The sequence below is a fragment of the Papaver somniferum genome, chromosome 6, assembly GCF_003573695.1.
Source record: "Papaver somniferum cultivar HN1 chromosome 6, ASM357369v1, whole genome shotgun sequence".
Classification (NCBI taxonomy): domain Eukaryota; kingdom Viridiplantae; phylum Streptophyta; class Magnoliopsida; order Ranunculales; family Papaveraceae; genus Papaver; species Papaver somniferum.
The window spans coordinates 56,002,240-56,022,080 of NC_039363.1; the positions used below are offsets into that span (position 1 = coordinate 56,002,240).

The 19,841-nt window shown below is 36.7% G+C and overlaps 1 protein-coding gene and 1 pseudogene across 2 annotated transcripts; one reads left to right on the top strand and one right to left on the bottom strand.

Moving 5' to 3' along the window:
* Nucleotides 1–16,049: 16,049 nt before the first annotated feature.
* LOC113287626 lies at nt 16,050–17,050 on the top strand. Of its 2 annotated transcripts, XM_026536420.1 has the most exons (2): nt 16,050–16,660; nt 16,874–17,050. In XM_026536420.1, the coding sequence occupies exons 1-2, from the start codon at nt 16,243–16,245 to the stop codon at nt 16,918–16,920; spliced, it is 465 nt and encodes a 154-aa protein (XP_026392205.1). In that variant the 5' UTR covers nt 16,050–16,242; the 3' UTR covers nt 16,921–17,050. The 2 variants fall into 2 exon arrangements, with proteins under 2 accessions (XP_026392205.1, XP_026392204.1); XM_026536419.1 differs by having other exon boundaries at nt 16,051–16,920.
* Nucleotides 17,051–17,410: 360 nt separating this feature from the next.
* Nucleotides 17,411–19,277, bottom strand: LOC113287627 (annotated as a pseudogene).
* Nucleotides 19,278–19,841: the final 564 nt, after the last annotated feature.

The window sequence follows — 19,841 nt, forward strand, 5'->3', positions numbered from 1 at the left end:
AGTCCGAGTTGAACGAATCTTTACTACCATTTTCTACAACAACTTAAAAACTACAACAATTTTTGGCGTCGCCGACGCGGACTTGTATTTATATTTGTTTTAGGTTTCTTTTTATTTTTATTATTTTTTGTTCCCTTTTACGCCTTTGGTATTTTTCGATTCTTTTCAGATTGGAGCGAAGCTACAAGGAAAGAAAAAAGTACTATAAAAGGAAAGCATCACCAAAGAAGGAAAGAAGAGAGGAATCCAAAAGGAGTGAAGAAGAAGATTTTGTATATAGTTATTTTGTTTTATTTTTAGATTCTGTAAATAGGGTTTTATTTTTTGTAATTTTTTTTTTATTTTTGGACTTTATTTTTGGACTGGACATTATTTTTTTTAAAACCCTATGGAAGGGTTAAGATTAAATATAAACTGTTTGCAGGGAAGGACGACAGTTTCGATACTGTCTCGGCCCCTCGGGTTCGTACACTGACATCGGAGTCGGTGGCCTGAGTCGACTTCAACGGTTCATCGCCCGTCTGGTACGGGAGGTAAGACTCTATCCACCCACGAATCCCCTGTCAGTGGATTTTATTTTGTGTGACAACTCACACCCCTGCAATAGAATGTCGAACTGGTATTACAATAGCCGATACAACGAATATCCGACTGAGTTTCAAAATGGACGTTACTTTAACCATAGTGTGAATAGTAATTGGGAACATCAGCCTTTTGAAGGTTATGGTCCATACCATGGTGAGCCAAATTGCTATTCATACGCACACCGGTCATACGAGCAAAATTCCTCTCTACTAGAGTCTGCACGAAAGTTAGCTGAGTCGACACGAAAGTTACTTGAGTCGTCACGTAGTTCACCTGAAATGAGTAACTTATTTATGGACGAAAGCAATGCAATGTGTGAACCTTCTTTCCTGGATATAATCAGAAAGTCTTGTGATCGACTCAGAAAATGTTGTTAGAGGCCCAGGAAAGAACTGCTCAAGATACTCTTAATTTCCAATATAGTGTTTCCAATAATACCTTTGAAAATGAGGATAGTTATTTGCATAATCAAGATAACAAGGATAGGATTGGTAACACTACTTTAGATGAGGTTCAACCATTTTCATGCTATTATGATGATTATGACGAGGATAGTGTTGATGAAGAATTTTAAATATGTAGGCATAATGATCAGGAATTTGTTACTCCAAATGAACTTTATGATGATAGTGTTATTTCTGGTTCAGATCCCGATAATTTTAATGATTATTCACCTATTCAAAAGGACGAGGATTTGATTAGAGATACCACTTCTTTAGATGATGTAGTATTCCTTTTGATTACAAAGTCGATAATGGTTTAGAGGAACGAGTTTATTATGAGAATATCGTTTTAGAGTCTAGCGATTTAGAAACAATGGTATTAGACGAAGAAAATGAACTCGTACAACTATTAAATATGGGTTAGGATGCGTCACTTGAGTATAACCTAGAAGAAGCAATTTACTATTTTCAGGATTCCAACGATCTAGAAATTAAGGAAATTGTAGCTATTCTATCTAGAGATACCCAAAACTCTAAGTTTGGGGGTGATTATCATTCTCCATGTGCCTCAACCATTTTACAAGATTATCTTCACACACGTTTTCCTGAACCTAGTGATGTCTATAAGGAAGTTCAGTTATTAGAAACCCATCCTCTGGTTGATGAGGTTAGACCATGGTATGATACCAAGATCGACTTTGTTTTCCCACCAAATATTTTTCAACCAATTGTGGGAACGTATAAATTTCAGATGTGTCAATTATTTAGTTTTGAGACTAAACCTAATTATTTTAAGAGATTAGGGTCGATACATTTGCTTAAGATTGACCACCAGTTTCATCGTGGTCGATTGTGTGAGTCAAAACTGATTGAATTTAAGGATCCTCAATTATTCAGGTTATTATTATGTGCTTTTAAATTTTTACTTGAGTTTCTTCAGACTCTAATAACTGAACCGGATCTTAGCTTTGAGGAATTCCAACCCATGAAAATATTTTATTTGGACCCAGTTATAGAACCTGAACCTGAACCACAGCTAGATGTAGTTGTCTTAAACAGGAAACTAGACAAGGGTGTGCTTTATTTGTTATTTTCTTGACAGGTTGCAGATTCCTTTTATTTGTGATAGTTCTATTTGGTTTTGATAACCCACAGAAATTTCGGCTATTACTTTATGATTCTATGAGGTGACTAATCCTTTTTTAGTCTGGCTGATGATGAGTGCCAGATATTGTATATATTTATCCCTTTTTGTTGGCATTTTAACTCATCTTTTATGCATTAATTCTACATTTTATCCCATATCCTGTATTTTCAGTGTTTTCAAGAATAAATATTTTTATTAATTAATTTTGCATTTTTAGGTAGTAAATAAAGTTCGGATGAGTCGCGGAGCGAAAAGAGCAGAAAAGTAGTGAAAAGCCGGGAGAAATTACGCAAGGAAGCCGCGAAGAATGGTGCGCACAACCTCATTTTCTACACACAAAAGCGCCTCCGTTCTCAGCCATCAGATCATTTCTCAGAAGCATCCGACGGTCGCTCCCTCATAGAGCATCAAAATCTGATGTCCCTGCCGAGCACCACAGCGCTGAAATTCCAAGCCTTCAGATTAGATGGTTGTTGAATCCAACGGTCGCTCCCTTGCTGTTCATCAACGTTTGATATCTCCGCCTTACACTACAACACCTAACCCCATCTAGAGCCGTTAACTTCGTTGTATCAAAAAATCTGACGGTCGCTACAAGCTTCACTTCACATCACCATCCGATCTACCTACCATCTCCGCATCCAGTGACTCAGCGTCACAGAACATCAAAATTGGATGAAGCCGCCTCACACCCTAGCGACCGAACCCATCCACCTAACCAAACACCCTTCTCTCCCAAACCATCGAACCCTTTCTTCTCCGCCATTACCCTGCTGCAGAACCACCTTCCTCACCTGCCGCACCACCATCATCACCACCTCTCCCTGACGCCCCCAAATCACTCCACTATTTTCTCCCCAAATCACTCTACCTATACCCATCATCACTATCACGTTTTACATCAACTAATCTCCTCAATTTCTCATCTCTGCCGACTGAAACCCTAGGTGAGAAATTGAAGATATAAGTTGATGTTAGAGCAGCAATTGGAGCGGGAGATGACTCAGGAAGAGAAATAGAAGGATGGGTCGACGAGATGGAGCGAGAATTTCATCAACAGTAGGTAATTGGCAAAACCTAATTTTACTGACTTTGGAGAAAATTGGGGGAAAAGCTAATTTTGTGTAATGGGTATAAATTGGTGTTGGGGGAAGCATTAGGAAGACTATTTTACCTCTCTGGACTAGCCAGTAGAGAATTGGTTCAAATTTTATTTTTCAGTGTTCTTCTCAGTTAACAGTGCAAGTTGCTTATGTGTTGAATTATCTGATATGTGCTAGTTATGTATGAATTATCTATGTTAGTGTATGCATGTTGTCACTTCATGGTTAGCATGAGCTAATCATCTTCAGGCCAAGGCTCAGTGAAGCCTTGTGCACTGTCAAGTGTGAATGAGCTAGTTGGTTACTTCCTGTTGCTGTGTTGTGAATGTGTATTTGAGAGAGGCCAATGCTCATAGAGCCTGTGATTGGCTGTACTGTCAAAAGACAGCCAATGCTAGGGGTAGACTAGTGAGCAAGTTGGTGTTCTTTCATTTCTAGTTGTATGCTTAGGAATGAACTTAACCTAGACCATGTCACTTGATTAGGATACAAGGTGGATCATATGCCTTGGCTTACCACCACTACTCTTTCAGTCACTTTTAATTTCAGTCCTGTATGCTTGTATCACCTGTTACTTTTCTTGCTTTTTATTTCCCTGCATCTTGTAGCTACTGTGCACTGAAGTCAGTGCACAATCCTGCCTCTTGCCCTTGGCTGCCAAGCCTTGGTTGTTTGTTGCCTTTCTTAACTGCTTCTGTATTGCTTTACCCTGCTTCGGTTCTTAGCCTGCTTCTCTATTGCTTTACCTTGTGTTCTTATTTCTCTGCCTGAAACCTTGCCTGCCCTTAGCTCATTACACACCTTAGCTAGGAAAACTTCTTATATGCTCCTCTCCCTGTGGACAAACCCCTACTCATCATTATATTATAAATCTTGACCTTGTATACTTGCAAGTGTATTGTGTGCATTTAGAATTCACACCAGCTGAAGACTTTAAACTTAGCACTTCTTGGGAGGTAACCCAATCTCATGCAACATGGTAATATCTTTCCTTATCTCTTTTGCTTCAAATGGTAACAGTTTCTCCTTGTTCATGCTTTTAATTTTATCTTTAGAACATTGAGGACAATATTAGATTTAAGTTTGGGGGTATGGGAGAAAATTTTAGTTGCAATATGAATAAATAAACTCCAGGACCTAGAAATTTATGCCTATTGAGGATTGCACTAACTAATCTAAGTGGATGGACGCATTTTGATCGTAGGAGTTGAGGAACCAATCTGATTAGATGGAAACATCTAGAAGAGTCTATTCATAAAAGCACAGAGCTCAGGTGTTAGAAATAACATGATAGTTTCACCATATCTCGTTGAGTCCTTTTCACTTCTATTTTTATTTTATTTTATTTTTAAACTATGTTTCTATAAGTGATATGTGAGGCCCACGATTCAAGTTGTTACCAATGCTAGGGTGAATTAGAGTGATTGAGTTACTAAGTAAAAAAAAAAAAGTTGAAAAAAAGAAAGAAAGAAAGCTGAAAAAAAATGTTCAGTGAATAAAGTCGACCACTGGTTCCCTTGTATATGCCAGATGTGTCGAACTAGAATTACGATTATCGATCACTGGTTCCCTTGTATATGCCAGTGTGTTGATATTAGTCAGACTAGTATCTCAATCCATTAGGATAGGTTCATTTTGGCGGAGGCCTTCAGACAGATATGGGAAACGCCGTTCACTTAGTAAACATCAAAACCATCTATGTTTTTCTCTATATCCATCTTCTTGATCTATCCATGTGATTAGTTTTGACTCCGGATATTGACGTCCATAGTGCAACTATCTGAGTAGAGCTCTGTCACTTATATATGAATTTTAGTATGCTTGAGTGCAAACTCGTGTACATCAATTGGAATTTCGCATCAGGGTACTTCCTCTTGTAGTCAATAAGTATGCCAACCAAGGAGATTCTTTAGTGCCTTCCAAGGTTCGTTGTAGATAGCTAGGGTCTGGAGTATTAAAGTTTTGTGGGTATATCTCTAGTAAGCCCTCCCGAGACTATAACTCGGCCACTAGGGACACCTAGGGGTTTAAAGGCTTATTGCATACGCTAAATGCAACCGACGATACCTGCGACAGTGAGTTAGGATTTTATTTTGTAGTTTTGATTTTCTCGGGACTAGCAAATAATAAGTTTGGGGGTATTTGATAGACGCATTTATGTGTCTAATTTGTCCCAATTGTATATATTGTTAGTGCTCGATTTTGTACTTATTTGATTATTTTATGTCTTTTTAGGTGTTTTTGGAGAAATAAGCTTTTGCGGCGAAATTGGCTCAAAATGTGGCATTTGAACCTCCGTAGATATCGTACCAGAAGCACCCCAGAAGTATGCCAGAGACACCCCAGAAATACTCCGGAGGAACCCCGAAAAAGTGTTGAAAACATCCCAGAAAAATTACTAAAGGCACCCAAGGGACAAGTGTTGTGCGGACCCCAGCACCCTGGATAAGGGGTAACCTAATTAATAGGGGGAGGTCACCTTCACCTTTTGAATTTTGAAATTGGCGGGAAAAGAGAAACATCTATGGTTGTTGTGCGTGATCTGGAGGAGTTTGAGGTCGACTAAACCTCTGATTTTCACGGGATAGACTCCTTATGGGTCTAGGAATCTAATATGGGTGTTGGAAACGATTAACTTGGGCTCAATCGACGGGTTTTTACCTCAACAGCAAAATATGAAAAGTCACGTGTGTGACTTGTTTTAGGAAATTCTAGAGAGACTAAAGAGATATAAACCTTCCCAAAGATTCATATATATCTAAGGAAGAGTTTAGAATCAAAAGGAAAGCTCAGAAACGCGTAGAAACTCTAAAACACGAAATTTCCGCAACTTTGCCGTGAAGAGAAAGGAAGAGATTTTGGAAGATTCTGGAGAGATTTAATCGGTCTTTTGATATAAATAAATTGGTTGGGTCATATAGAAGGGGGGTCGAGAGTTTGGGAACCGGAGGAGGGCCATAGAAGAAGAAATCAGAGTTCGATCAAACTCTGTTTCTGCTGCTGCTGAAGAACACGAAGAACGGACGTCCGAAGACAGTCGTTCTTCAACAGTGTTTACGACAAAGTTGTGGGGGTCGCAGCTGCAGTCTCAACAACACTTCATATCTATCGTTCTTCTTGTAACAGTGAACAACGCCTTTGCAACAGTTATTTCTGTTGCGATTTTTCTGTTCAATTGTTTTACTCCCTTTTAATCAACTTTTGAGCTTTATACATGTATTTTGAGATCATGATTAATATGAGGAGCTAAACCCCAGCACTGGGATGATGGAGGAAGCCTTATTTCACAATTTTTTGGTAACTATATTTGATTCTTTATGACTTTTGCACTTTTTTTAATTGATTTATGATTTTCTTTGATTATTTGTGATTTTGTCTGATAGTGTATGCTTAGTCTAAGAACTCTTGATGCGCTATGCTTATGATTTACATCTAATTATTTATAAAATCTACTTTTGGCAAAGAAAAAGAGTCTACAAAAGATCTATAATTGTTAAGAACCAATATATAAACCAATTGATTTTGATTAATGGTGGAATCCTGAATCCCAGTTTCTCCCGATATTGCTATCATCTTTTTGTATATATTTATTGGAATTAATATTTAAGTCTAGAATCGAGTCTATACAAGTCCGAGTTGAACGAATCTTTACTACCATTTTCTACAACAACTTAAAAACTACATCACAACTCTTGGTTGTGGGAGAGATCATCTAAGGGAATCAAGTGTGTAGCATCCTGCTGGGATCAGATTCGTAAGGAGCGCAACTGTACCTTGGATTAGTGTGATATTGATCGGGGTTCAACTACAGTCCAGAGTGAAGTTAGTTTGTATTAGGATAATGTCTGTAGCGGCTTAATACAGTATGGTGTTCAATCTGGACTAGGTCCCGGGGTTTTTCTACATTTGAGGTTTCCACGTTAACAAAACTTCTGGTGTCTGTGTTATTTCTATTCTGCATTATATTTTGTTATATAATTGAAATATCACAGGTTATGCGTTGTATCGATCAATTGTGAAATCCAACCTTTGGTTGTTGATTGGAAATTGATTGATCCTTGGATATTAGTCTTTGGTACCATCCAAGTTTATATATCTTGTATTTGATAAAGACTCGCAGGTTTCTGTTTGTTTGAGTATAAATCAAATCAAGAGATTGAGATATTAACTCATTGATATACTTTTTATTAATATTGAGTCTGACTGTCTAGTTGATTCTCTTAAAAGTATATTAGAGTTAGTCCATACATATTGCTAATCGAAATATTGGGTGAGGTTGTTAGACCCCTGCATTTTCAGATTGACTGAACTCTCTTTTGAGACTTTCTTTCATTTTGTCTAAGAAATTTCTTAAGTTGTTGTATAAACAATGACAGAGTAGTATTAAATCAATTCTCATCCCTTTTATCAATCAATTTAGGACGTCGAGACTTTCTATCAGATGTAGCAACATGGTTGCATATCAAATGACGCTTATCTCTTTGTATAAGTTCAAGATCAAAAATTTTAAGCTTTCCTACAAGAGTATTTTTGGAAAAAAAATCAAGGTTATTTCCTTCAGTAGTGGCATGCTTTTTAGACTCGTATCTAGATGGCAGCGATCTGAGAATTTTCATTACAATGTCCTTTTCAGGAATGGTCTTACCCAATGCAAAAGATGCATCAACAATTTCAGACACTTTATGATTAAATTCATCAAATGTTTCTTCATCTGCCATACGAAGGTTTTCCCAATCAGAATTTAGGTTTTGAAGCCTAACTTCTTTCTCACTGGTATTCCCTTCAAATACGGTTTCTAAGATATCCCAAGCTTCTTTAGACTTTGTGCACGTAGTCACATGGTGCTGAGGATCTGGGGTAATGGCATGTATGATAGCATTTAAGTCGTCAGAATTTTGCTTTGCAGCAAGGATTTCTTCTGGACTATATCTACCAATATCCTTAGGTATAGATACATCGCCTTCTGTATTAACCGGAGGATCATAGCCATTAACAACACGTACCCATGTTTTAAAATCACGAGCTTGAAGAAAAGCATGCATAGCAATTTTCCACCATAGGTAGTTTGAGCCATCGAAGACTGGTGGTACGTTTATGGAGATGGAATTCCTGTCCATAGAGTCAGATCGCTACAAACACAGACTTGTAAGGTCTCTTAATGTGTTTGCCTGATCTGATACCAATTGAAAAAGCGGGGGTCTAAATACCACACCCAATATTTCGCTTAGCAATCTGTATGGACTAACTCCAATATACTTTTAAGAGAATCAACTAGACAGTCAGACTCGATCTTAATAAAAGTATATCGAAGAGTTATATCTCACTTTCTCGATTCAATACTTACTCAAGCAAATAAAAATCTGCGAATCTAGATGAATTCAAAAGAAATCACTTGAACGGTACCAAAGACCAATGTTCAAGGATCAATCAATTTCAATCAACAACCAAAGGCTGGAATTCCCAATTGATCGATTCAACGCACAACCTGTGATATTTCAATTATATAAAAAACTATAATGCGAAAAATAAATAACATAGACACCAGAAGTTTTGTTAACGAGGAAACCGCAAATGCAGAAAAACCCCGGGACCTAGTCCAGATTGAACATACACTGTATTAAGCCGCTACAGACACTAGCCTACTACAAACTAACTTCGGTATGGACTGTAGTTGAACCCCAATCAATCTCACACTTATCCAAGGTACAATTGCGCTCCTTACATCTCTGATCCCAACAAGATACTACTCACTTGATTCCCTTAGCTGATCTCACCCACAATTAAGAGTTGCTACGACCCAAAGTCGAAGACTTTAATAAACAAATCTGTATCACACAGAAAAGTCTACGATAATAGATAAATATGTTTCCCACAGAAATACCTACGAGTTTTTGTTCCGTATTTTGATAAATCAAGGTGAACATGAACCAATTGATAATCCGGACTTATATTCCCGAAAAACAGCCTAGAATTATCAATCACCTCACAATAATCTTAATCGACTAGCGAAAGAAGATATTGCGGAACCACAAACGATGAGACGAAGGTGTTTGTGACTTATTTTATATCTCGCCTATCGGAGAAATCAATCTCAAGCCAATCTTACGATTGTACTCAAATACGATAGAAACAGCAAGATCAGATCACACAACTACAAGAAATGTAGTATCGGTCTGGCTTCACAATCCCAATGAAGTCTTCAAGTCGTTAACCTACATGATCTCGATAGAAACCTAAGGTTAAAGGAGAATCGACTCTAGATAATACAACCAGTATCACACAGGAGGTGCGAGGATTAGGTTTCCCAGTTGCTCTAGTTATCCTTTATATAGCCTTTCAAATCAGGGTTTGCAATAAATGTTAGCTTAGTAACAAAGCATTCAATATTCACCGTTAGATGAAAACCTGATTAGATTCAAGCTAATATATTTCAACCGTTAGATCGCAACTTAGATTGTTACACACAAATGAAATGCACGTTTATTTAGGTTTGTGTAACCATACCCAAAAATGTACATATAGTTGGTTCAACAGTAGTTAACCAAATGGTTAGCCATATGAGCACTTTCATATCAACCATATTCTTCTTTACCACAACTAGTCAAAAAGACTGAAATGAACTAGTTAGGGAGTTGTTCAATTTTTTAGATCTTATATAAGTATACAAGATAGAATCGAAGCAAAAACAATTTGATTCACTCGAATCGATTCATGAACTTTATATCCACGGTTTGCAAATAAGCATTCCTTAGTTTAGATAAGTTTAAGTTCACGAATAATCGTTTTTAGAAGATAACCAACTCAAGTACGCATACTGGTACGCGGACTTAAGTACCCAGAATAACTTTGTTTTCAGTTCACAAACTTCAGCAGAAATTCACGGGATGTGAACTTCCGATAGTGCGCGTACTGGTACGCGGATTATAGTTTCGGTTTTCCAGAGCAGCAAAGTACGCATACTTTGGTTCAAGGAATAAGGACTTACACACGTATGAGTTACCACATAATGTTTATATCCAACCATGGTTATATATTCTAAACTCTCATTTCAAAGAAATTTTCAAGTAATTGAAACTTAAGATGACTTTCGTCACTAGTAAAGATGAACTTGGCCAAAGCGAAAGCTTACCAACACATATTTCGAGAAATAGATAACCGAGATAAACTCAGCTCGAAATAGCAAATGTGTATAATCAAAGTCTATATAGCAATACGACTTTTGTCTCAAGATAGGAGATAAAGTAGATAGACTTTCGAGTGATAGATAAGTTTAAGTCTCCACATACCTTTTAGTCGATGAAGTTCCACCAGTTCCTTGAGTAGTTCTTCGTCTTTATATGATGATCGCCATGGAGTCTAGATCTCAACTACACTTTCTATCCTAGTCCGAGACTTAGCTATAAGTAGACTAGAAATCAAGAATTATAGTTTTGGCAACTAAACTTGACAACAAGCTTGAGATAGCAACGCTTGCGAGTTCGACCGAGCAATGCTCTAACAGTTAACCTACAGGGTTTCGTGAAAAACCTAAGGTTAAAGGAGAATCGACTCTATCTTATACAACTAGTATCACACATGAGGTATGGGGATTAGTTTTCCCAGTTGTTAGAGTTCTCCTTTATATAGTTTTCAAACCAGGGTTTGCAATCTAAGTTACCTTGGTAACAAAGCATTCAATATTCACCGTTAGATGAAAACCTGATTAGATTCAAGCTAATATATTTCAATCGTTAGATCGAACTTAGATTGTTATACACAAATGAAATGTACCCTCATTTTAGGTTTAGTAACCGTACCTAAACGTGTACACCATGTTGGCTCAACCGTATTTAACCGAGGTTAGCTATATGAACACTCTCATATCAACCTTATTCATCTTAACTATAACTAGTTCAAATGACTCAAATGAAACCAGTTAAAGATTTGTTCAATTGCTATATTCTCATAGAAGTATACAAGAACACAATTGAAGAAAAATCGGTTTGATTCACTCGAATCGATTCATGAACATTATAGCCACGGTTTGCAAAGAATGCATTCCTTAATATATAAATTTATTAGTCCATGAGCCACCCAATTTTAGAACTTTAACCACTCAAGTATGCAAACAGGTACGCATACTTAAGTAGCCGGTCTGAGTTTGGGTTCGCCAGTATGCGAACGGGTACGCATACTTAAGCACACTTCCAAAACCCAGCAGTATTTCCCGGACCTATACCTTACGCAAGTATGCGTACCGGTATGTGTACTTGGTACATGGAATTTCACAACTACAAGTACGTATACGGGTATACATACTTCAGTTCCGGTCATGGATCACATACACGTAAGAATGCACACTATGTTTATAATCCAATGATAGTTAAGTATTCTAAACACTTATTTCAATCATTGAAACTTTCTTAGAGGATGACAATAGCCGTTTTCACACAGTATTAGCATCAAAGCAATTTTCAAGTTATTGAAATAATCATAACGAAACATTCCAAGTCTACACCAAATGATTGTATCACACAAACCATGTAAGATGTTACTCGACGATTTTCACATGATCATCTTTTGACTTTCTTCAAGAATATAAGATGAACTTGGCTGAAGCGAATTCTTACCAACACATATTCCGAGAAATATCCAAGCGAGTTAAACTCAGCTCGAAATCTCAAACGTGTATAATCGGAAACTATATAGTAATACGAATTTTTTCTCAATATAAAAGATAGAGTAGAAATAGACTTTCCAATTGATAGATGAGTTTTAGTCTCCACATACCTTTTGTTGATGAAGTTCCACAAGATCCTTAGTAGTTCTTCGTGTTCAATTGATGAACGCCGTGAAGTCTAATGCTCAACTACACAATCTATCCTAGTCCGAGACATTACTATAAGTAAACTAGAAATCAAGACTTATAGTTTTGATCACTAACATTGACAAACAAGCTTGAGATAGCAACACTTGCGAGTTCGACCGAGCAGTGCTCTAACAACAAAAAATCAAGGACACATATATCTCATAAAACTTTGCAATATAACCAATAATTATTAAATACTGCAAGTTCATCTTCCAAAAACTCTAGAATTTAAATAAATAGACCTAAAAACATACAAGATGAAAATCGTTGGAAATAGCATGTGAACTCACAATATATGCTATACCAAACCCTAGTTATCCTTCTTGAACACAACAAGTTTCGTAGTACAATGTTACAAAAGAAGCATATGGTGAAAGGTCTACTCATTATCTTCATCGTCGGAATCATCCTAAGAAGCTTTTATATTATCTATTCCATCCTTGATATCGGGGAATTTTGTAGCAAGCAAACGTAATTGTTTTTGCACACTTTTTACATTAATATCCTTGTGAATTTCTTGAAGAATACTCAAGGTTGTAGGATCACAAGAACCGTAAAGAGGTGAAATATATACCCCTTTTATTTTGTAATCGTTGTACCTCCACAAACCAAAATAGATCTTATAGAGTTTCTAATCGGGCCAATGGAGAATTCTAGAGATATCCGTTCGATAAAACAAGGAAAACCCAATTTCTTGTTGGATAAGGTCATGTTCGTCATTTGTTGAATAATCCATCCACATATGTCAAAACCTTGTGAATCTATTTTAAGATAATAGACTAACTCCGCAAAGTCACGACTCCAACGAGCACCTTCTACCGTGGAGGGACAAATGTTTAGAATACCAAACTTTCCAAAGACCTTAAAAGGAATGCCAAGATCTTCGGTAGGAAACTTTCCATCTTTCCAACCAAAACTTTTTCCACAAAGAAAGGAAGAAATGGTTTCACAAGAAGGTTTTTCTCCCTTTGGTCTAGGAAAACAAAAATCACTCGTAGGAAGATTAGTGATTCCTGAAATTAATTTTCGATCCACTTCAATCTTGTCTCTTCCAATCGTGGTTTTAAAGCAAAACTTCTCAAGATCAACATCAAATATGTTAGCATAAAATACTCTTGTAAGAATATCGAATCCTTCACCAAATCCATTAAAGATGTTACCAAGATTCTACTTATCAAAACAAGATAAATCATCACAAGGAATGTCCCCTTCTTCCAATTTCTTCTCTAGGATAAAAGTTCTAGTAGAAATTTTCTCATAGGTCTTATAGCAATCTTCATTAACAAAGATGATTATAGGTTCATCCTTTTCCTTGTGATTGGGTGCATAAACTTTCTTAAAATTTCTCTTAGGTTTTCTATTACCACTATTAGCTCTTCTCACTCTTGCCAAATAAAGTAAATTCAAATAAGATAATAGATCTTACTTGGAGTGCTCCTTTGTAGATAATTGGTCAATTTAATTTCCTCCTTGATAAGATTTCTCGCTATTAAGAAAAGAAGACGAAAATTGTGAAGAAACAAATTCCAATTCAAATGAAATTTCTATGTCTGCAGAAACCTATGAAGATAATAGAAAAATCGATAATGTAAAACAAGTCAGACATAGTCAGGATCGGACTTGGAATGGATCCTTGGCACAAGAAGTCAATCTTGGGGTTGATCCTTGCAACGAGGGATCGATCATAGGAAACAATTTTTGCAAGTCAACTACTTTAATATATATATATTTCTGAAATTGCTTTGGAACATATTTATTAAAGTAACAATTCACCCGGAAGTTCAACACAATAAATAATAACAAGTTACCAGTTAGCACAACGTGAAAATAAGAAATATATATTTAAGTTGTCGAAACAACTATTGTATGTCATTCACTTTGATACTTTGATCGAAGTATAATGACCAAGTTACCAATGCTGAATTCATTCTAACAAACTTCGCATGTTATATATTTTCACTGAACGGAGACTTATAAGAACAAACTTAGAAATAAAACAAGTCAAGTCTGTAGTTACTAACCTTGAACTGAAGGATGATGTCAAATCTCTTCGCATCATCATGAGTAACTAGAGCGGGTCCCAATATTTTTATGTTCATATCCAACCTAATAAGTATCTACTCAAGCGACTCGAGCAACTAAACTTGTCATGCCAATGTTTGGTGAACCGAGTAGTGATATGACACTCTCTTCTTCAAACTGGAAACATTGGCCTCAAGAGGATTTAATCGAACATTAGCTTGAGCCTGCATAATCACGTTCTTAGCCTTCACAACTGATTTAGAAAGATTAATAAGCCTAACCTTTCTCCAGTCAATCAATCTATACTTCACATTCTTAAGCTTGGAAATAATAACATATATAGGATTTCCCTTCACCTTTCACTCCAAGCCTCTTTGACAACATAATTTTTTCTTTTTTGATTCCTCAGATAACTAATAAAGGATCGAAAAGGAGGAGGACCATGTTGTTGTTTCTCAGAAATAGAGACCACCATAGGAGAGTCATCAGAATCCCCAAGGTTCAGAAAATCAACTTTAGAATTAGTAAAACATGACACGCATTATATATTCACCAACAATATTAAAAAATGTTCTGCTAGAACCTCCTCGCTTATTAGATCAAGTGTAGAAATCCCCCCATGCTGACTACTGTGCCCTGCTCCGGTGGAGGGGTAGCAGGTTTGCCATGTTTTGTCACGGAATGTGTTAAAAAAAATGAAATGCACAAAGTAAATTTGTGTGAAGAATTTTTCGACCCTCACTTCACCAACTTTGCGCTGGACGAGATTGTTCTAAATTGGTTCCGGGTTATTAGTTATTACTTGGGTTCTGGATTACTACGTGTGTTGTAAACCTGTCGCCCAAAAATTGTTGTCTAAATAGTAAAGGGAGAGTGCAAAAATACATCCAGTCATGGATGGCAGGACGCGGCACTGAGTACCGAGGCCGACACTGGAACTAGGTAAACTAATTGTTGCACATGATACGGAAGTGTGAGAATCTTTAAACAGTACATGCGTCAATGCCCACAAATGAAGGAAAGGGTGAAATAGGAGTATAATAAAATTGCCTTACAATTACACGATTTACAAAGGGGATACCAGTCATATTAAGTGCCGATACCATTTCATAAATTCAACGGTCAGGATCGGTGAAATTTTTTTATCATATATGAAACGGCATCAGCACTTAGTAGAACTCGTATCTCCTTTTATAAATCATGTACAATTATGTTGGTAGTCTCTGGTGATAAAAAATAATTCCCTTTAGCACTTACTGATAAATCATTTAATGACAGTTTAGATGAACAAACATGGCAGTCTGGTACCACAAATTCTGGCATTCGACTAATTGAGGCTTATTTCATCGGCATGTTTGTCTTGATCAAGAAGATGTAGTCTTGCAATCCGAGACCTGAGTTTCAAACTTCGAACTCTCATTATTAATTATTTGGATCATCATCCAATAAATTTACCTCTGCTCCAGAACGAAATTGGTCCGTTTTTTAAACACTCTTACATACTAAATGATCCATTTACAAATCCCCCATTGAGGACAGACAGTCGGAGTCTAGATTCAATACCTTGGCAACAAAGTAATAATCAAGTAGTGGAAAATGATCAAACCAAAAGCGCACCATTGCTTAGTTAAAAGTGTAGGAATCTTTAAACTACTTCCAGGCTTCCACTTTAATGGATACTTGACACACGCAAAAGGAAAAATGGACACAGCTTCGCAACAGAATAAAAACTTAAAACAGTGAAACGAATATTTGATGAAAGAAGAAAGCAAGAGATGATTGTGATGACCACCACCTATTCTCTCTCTCGCATTCTAATACTTGTCAAGACAGGACTGAAGACTTCTGGTCCAAAAAATGCAGCTTGTGCAATTTTAATAATAAGAGTTAAGAGGAAACCACCTAAAAGCAAAGGAAGGACACACAGTACCTTGAAGAACTTAATTGTCATTAAAAAGAAAGAAAAGGACTCTTTTGGGGCGAAGAGAAAAACAGAAGAAGAAGAAGAAAAACCTGTTCTCATCAGAATCCAAAGCAACAGAGAAATTTTTAAAAACCCAAGAAAAAGTCTTATCTTCTTCTACTCCTCCTCCAATGGCAGATGAAATTGAAAAGGAAAGCAACCCAAATTTGAATAAACCCAGTTTACTAATTAGATTGATGAGTAAAAGGAGAACATGGGTTTTTCTTTTTGTTGTGGTCTATGGTCTTCTATTATGCTCTTCATGGAATTTCCTTCAGAAAATCTTAGTTTGGTATAATTCTAATACGTCTTCAGCCAAATCTACTGGATGGCCAGCTCTTTATGCTTCTGTTTTATTAGGTGTTGTATTTGGAGTTCTATCAATGATAGCTGCTCTTGCTGTTGCAATACCAGCTATGCTTGTAACTTGGATCACTGTGTTGGTGCTTCTTACCTTTTGTGGAAAACCTAGAAAAGCTCTTGTTCTTGAAGGCAGGAAAATTACAGCTGATATTACTGGATTTGCAATCAAGATTCTTCTTAAAGAAGGTAATATTGTTGCCGCTGTTTGTGCTGTTGTTGGGTATGTTCTTTTGGTTAGAACAACTGCACAAAATGGATGATGGAGGAATTTTTCATTTTATTTTTTTATTGTTGTTGTTCTGATTTCTTTTTCATTTTATTTTTGTAATTTAGGAAAAATCCTTGTAAATTTCGCAACTTACTGAATGTCATCTTCTGTTTCATGTAATTGTTGGTTAGGGTTTACATGGAAATTAATGGGATTTCAGAAGGTATTAACTCTCTGACTTGCTTGTTGTTCAATTTGGGGATCCATCAGTTCTGCATAATGCTTTTTCTAAGGCTTTGCTTACTGTTAAGTGTAAGAAGATATTGTATTCTAATGTTGCAGTAGCTGCACTGTCTTTGTTTGCCTCATTCTGTTTACCCCTAAAATGATGATGTTCAAGCTGGATTTTATAATCACTTAGATTTTCTGGATTTCAATATTGTTTTGGAGCTATTTAACCTAACAATAAGTACAGTTTTGATCTGCATCAGCAGCCAGAGCCAGAAGCATTAACTTCATATTATTTCTCCCAAGCTTCTTGAAAATCTGAAAATTGTTCTAACTTCTACATGCCTGTTGACAAATGAGGGCCAAGGACCGGCTAAATGATTGCCCCATGAGAGTTGAAGGACCCACAGATCTGTCCGCAAGTGTAACAAAAAATACAGTGAAGTAAGCTAAAGATCATTTCCTCACCAGGAAGTTGCCCGTTTTTGTAAGAGACACTGTGAACTTGGAATCTTGCCCTCAAAGGAGATGTTACTTGCTGGTACAGTTTCATGTAACCAGATCTCAAAAAACAAACAAATTGGGTTATTCTTGCTGTTACAATAAGCTAAATACAACACAACAAAAATACAAGCATGATCCACAAAACCCGCATAATTGTGCGATTATCAATGCCATTAGCAAACTCTATGAAATCATGAACCTCAAAGAGTACGCCAACAATGTAATGCCTTAACCAGCTTTAATCTGTAAATGCTTTATTATTAGGACTGCAAGGAATAAAAGAGAGAAAATACGGTATGAAAATCATTCATCAAAGTTATGTGCTTTTTCGAAGCAAAAGTGCACTTGATGTGGCTTAAGACGCAGTCGAAGTCTTCAAGTATGCAATGAGATCAGCCCGTTCTTGTGGCTTCTTCAAACCAGGAAAAACCATCTTGGTTCCAGGAATGTACTGCAGATAGAAGTATAGCCAATTTCAGTTTGTCATCTAGATGCAATTTCAATCATGGATTTCTTTGGGCCAAATTTCTGGCTGTGTTCATAATAGATTGCAGGGGCCGGGCCACAGAAAATCAATCTTTCTTCTTTTGGTAAAGAAGTTTTCTGGTCAAGCACATAAAATCACTAGATTTACTTAAGAACTTTAAGGTTACCACCCAAGAGAGATTCCAAGGTGTGCTAGACTTTTTTACTGTCGAACCCAACCAGGTGTTGCACTAGCTCTTTCTACTCCTATCTTTAAACCAATGTAAAGGAATACTGCTTTTATCACTAGTTCACAACAATATCATGTACAACTAGATACACTTGAAATGCCGCTTACCTTCTTTGGGTTTAACAGATAAATCATACAAAGTCGGCTCCTCCCATGTCACAGCCATGTTCTTGTTTGCAGCCGAGTATGAGTAACCAGGAGTGGTACCCGATTGCCTCCCAAAGAGACCATTCAAGTTAGGCCCTGGTACGAACAGCCATCAAAGTCAAAACCTATTGCTCGGACATGTTTGACAACTACTAAGTGGTGAAGGTAACCACGCAAATTTCATAAAATCATTGAGCAATACTCAACTAGATAAACAGATAACCAGGTAAAGAAAATGCTCTGGAAGATCAAACAAACCTGTTCTCTGCGTATGACAATATCCCACCAACCAAAAAAACAATGTAATGTGGTAAATTTACAATTGCCAAAGGGAAATTATTACTAACTGTAGTGGTAAACGCTAGTGCTCCTCCAGTCCGAGAACATAATTTCAAACCACAAGGGTAACATGTTCAACAAGGCTTTGTAATATGAAGAAGTATGTTTGATACTGAACATCCTAATTAGGCAACAATAACTAGAAATTTCAATATGATCCAAAATTGGCCTATAAATGACATGGCAACAAATTGTTGCATCTATTCTTTCAGATCATAACGAGTCACTTTAGCAGATGATCAATAACAGGTGAAATTCAGGAAACACATTGCAAAATCGAATCGCATAAGATCTTATATGATTCTTATTGAATTAACTACTAATCAAAGACAAATCCCAAGAATATGCATAACTTCGAAATCAAATGCTAATAAAAAGATTACAGACCAATTGCATTATAATTCAGGTATAATTACCTTGTTTGTGACCAGCGCCTTTTTCAACTGTATGACATTGAGCACATTTTGTCTTAAAAATTTTCTCTCCTGTTTTCGTATCACCTAAAGGTGCATCTGCGAATGACGCCATTAGACCAGAAAGAAATCAAATCTGATGATGCTAGTAATCGCTAAGATAGAGAAACCACAATCCAAAATGGTCCTTCTTTATCAAATTTATCTCACCCGTAATCGCCAATGTCATTTATTTGTGAAGGCCAGCATAAATACCGAAAGGCCCATTTTAAGATTTTTTTTTTTTTTTTAATAAGATATTGCATAAAACAATTGATACTCAAAAAGAGTCGTGGTTACAGAAGAAGTAAAGCCATCTAATTTGGGATGTTGAGTGTTCCTTATTTATCTATTAGAATTTGGTTTCTACTACAAATTGGAGGATAAACTCCCCATTCAATACTTGAATTTAAAGACTTAACATGTTTTGCCAAGATGTCCGCTACTTGGTTACCTGGTCTAGGAATAAAAGAGAAACCCAAAAATTGTCACAAGACTGAGCTATTCTGTTAGCCTCTTTGTTATAAGCTTTAGCTTTCCAGGAAATGTCTACATTTCTGCCATTTATGTAGTTGATGATACTCTCATAGTCTCCTTTGATGCTCAAGTTCTGAAGTTGCTTTTCTTTAGTCCAAATTGCCGCCTGAAGGGTTCCTATAGCCTCTGCCTCTTGTGGATCTGAACTTGTTGCTTGCCCTGATCTTCCTCTTTCATTATCACCTGTATCATCTCTCAAGATGAAAGCATAAGTAGATGGTAGTAAATCAGAGATCC

Excerpts from the sequence above, each read along its gene's own strand:
- LOC113287626 (XM_026536419.1), top strand. The coding sequence starts at position 16,243 with ATGGCAGATGAAATTGAAAAGGAAAGCAACCCAAATTTGAATAAACCC.